The sequence below is a fragment of the Myotis brandtii genome, unplaced genomic scaffold, assembly GCF_000412655.1.
Source record: "Myotis brandtii unplaced genomic scaffold, ASM41265v1 scaffold698, whole genome shotgun sequence".
In the NCBI taxonomy this organism is placed as follows: Eukaryota; Metazoa; Chordata; class Mammalia; order Chiroptera; family Vespertilionidae; genus Myotis; species Myotis brandtii.
The window spans coordinates 881,534-884,154 of NW_005370731.1; the positions used below are offsets into that span (position 1 = coordinate 881,534).

Sequence of the window (2,621 nt, forward strand, 5' to 3'; positions counted from 1 at the left end):
TTGATTTCAGAGAGAGGAAGGGAGAGGGAGAGAGATAGAAACATCAATGATGAGAGAGAATCATTGATGGGCTGCCTCCTGAACACCCCCGCACTGGGGATTGAGCCTGAAACCCAGGCATGTGCCCTGACCAGAAATTGAACTGTGACCTCCTGGTTCATATGTCAAAGCTCAACCACTAAGCCACGCCAGCCGGGCAAAATATACTTTAAAACCATAAGCTGAGCTGGAAATTTTTCCTCAAAAATTTGTTATGTTTAATGTCTTAATGTTTTCTAAATGGCCACAGAAGGCACTTGCACCATCACCATATTAACCAGGTTTTTCTCCTGCAGGACAACACTGTTTTGTGATAAGCTGGGACTCTCTGTGACAGGATTTTCCTCCTTGACCACATCATACCTCACTCTTGTGTGTATACCCTTACGTTTCACAAGGCAAAACATATAGGCAAAAGCTTTCCCACACTCATTACAGGTATAGGATCTCTCTCCTGTGTGAATTCTTTGATGTTTAATGAGACCTGAATTCTGGGAACAGGATTTTCCACACTTGCTGCACACAAAAGGCGTCTTCCATGTGTGAACTATCTGATGTGCTATAAGGTATGTCTTCTGGACTAAGCCTTTTCCATATTCGTTATATATAAGGTTTCTCGACTGTGAATCCGCCAGTGTACAATGACACTGCCCTTTGGATGAAGCCTTTCCCACGGTCAATGCATAGAAAGGGTTTTTACTCCTGTGTGTGTTTTCTGATGGATATTGAGTCATGATTTCTTGAAAAAGGCTTTAGCACATTCAGAGCATTCATAAGATTTCTCTCTTGTGTGTGTTCTCTGGTGTTCAGTGAACGTGAACTTTTTGGAGAAGGCTTTCCCACATTCATTGCACCTATACAATTTCTCTAAAGTGAGTTTGCTGAGGTACAGTGTGATCACACTTCATGGTGAAGCCTTTCCCACATACAGCTTTTGGTTGCTCTATAGTTCATTCTAGTGTTTTTTATTTTATTTTTATTGATTTCAGAGAGGAAGGGAGAGGGAGAGAGAGAGAGAGAAACATCAATGATGAGAGAGCAGCATTGATCAGCTGCTGCCTGCACGCCTCCTACTGGGGATCAAGCCTGCACCCAGCATGTGCCCTGACTGGGAATCTAACCCTGACCTCCTGATTAATAGGTCAATGTTCAATCACTGAGCCACACCTATTGGGCTAAAAAATATTTTTAATTTTTCAGTTGCAGTTGACAGATAATATTAGTTAGATGTACAACATAGTGATTTGACACTTATATAACTTATGAAGTGATCACCCCAATAAATCTATTATCCACCTGACACCAATATTACAATATTATTGACTATATTCCTCATGCTATACTTTATATCCCCATGACTATTTTTATAACTACTAATTTTTACTTCTTAATTCCTTTACCTTTTTCTTTTTTTCTATACCTGTTTATTCTTCATAATAAATCACTATTATAACTGACAATAATGAGAAACGAAAATACTTGAACTTTTAAAAAATACAGAGCCCTTCTTGATTAACAGAATTTGTTTTAATGAAATTTTATCTATAGAATCTTGTACCTTAGATAAGTAACCATTAAAACAAAGAAGTCAAGCCATAACCGGTTTGGCTCAGTGGATAGAGCGTCGGCCTGCGGACTCAAGGGTCCCAGGTTCGATTCCGGTCAAGGGCATGTACCTTGGTTTCGGGCACATCGCCAGTGGGGAGTGTGCAGGAGGCAGCTGATCGATGTTTCTCTCTCATCGATGTTTCTAATTCTCTATCCCTCTCCCTTCCTCTCTGTAAAAAACCAATAAAATATATTAAAAAAACAAAACAAAGAAGTCAATGCCAGAGTATTCATATAACTATATTACAGATCTCAGGAAACAGACATTCAGAGAAGACTTAAGGCTAACCAGTAACAGCCTCTTATAAAACCCAACCAACCTTACCATTGTTATTTGATTTAAAAGGGACCAACATATTCGTTTCTGTTGAGCCGAGAATAAGAAAATCTTCCACTGCTGTCATTTTCGTCTTCTTAGTGTTTTAATCAAATAGTCAGCTGTGACGAACCAATCGGAATTCGGTCTATAAACCAATTTTGATAAGAAGTCAAACTCATAGACGGGTGCTATGACATGAAGGTGCAAGTGGGAAATGGTGCAGAATGGTGGCACATGGAAACCCATTCTCACATTTTTGAAGTCAGTGAAATTATTCCTTTCAAGAATGGTTTTTCCAGCGGTAACCATGCTCTCGACAAGTCCTATTTGCTCTTTCCTTAGATCTGTGCAGTTCCCAACGTGCTGCTTTGGCACCACAAGGTAATGATGAGTGGCTGCTGGTTGGATATCTTTAAAGCACACCAGGTCTTCATCCTCACAATACAGGAATTCGGTGCCCGGCTCCTGCTGGCCCACAATCCGGCAGAACACGCACTGGCTCTTGGAGTCCGGAGACTCTGCGGCGACCTCGGCGGTTGCCAATGAAGACTCCGCAGGTGTTGCGGTGGCCCCTGTCTCACGGCTGGAGCCACTTGACGCGTCGTCCATCGCACCCGCCCCCGGCGGCCCAGGCCTCGCCTCCTCCAGGCCCACG

General features: G+C 42.2%; 1 protein-coding gene across 1 annotated transcript; it reads right to left on the reverse strand.

The window, feature by feature from the left end:
- Positions 1-2,007: 2,007 nt before the first annotated feature.
- Positions 2,008-2,615, reverse strand: LOC102238845 (histidine triad nucleotide-binding protein 3-like). The gene has a single exon (XM_005882099.2). It carries the CDS (start codon positions 2,573-2,575, stop codon positions 2,048-2,050), a length of 528 nt encoding a protein of 175 aa, XP_005882161.1. The 5' UTR covers positions 2,576-2,615; the 3' UTR covers positions 2,008-2,047.
- Between the last annotated feature and the right edge of the window lie 6 nt (positions 2,616-2,621).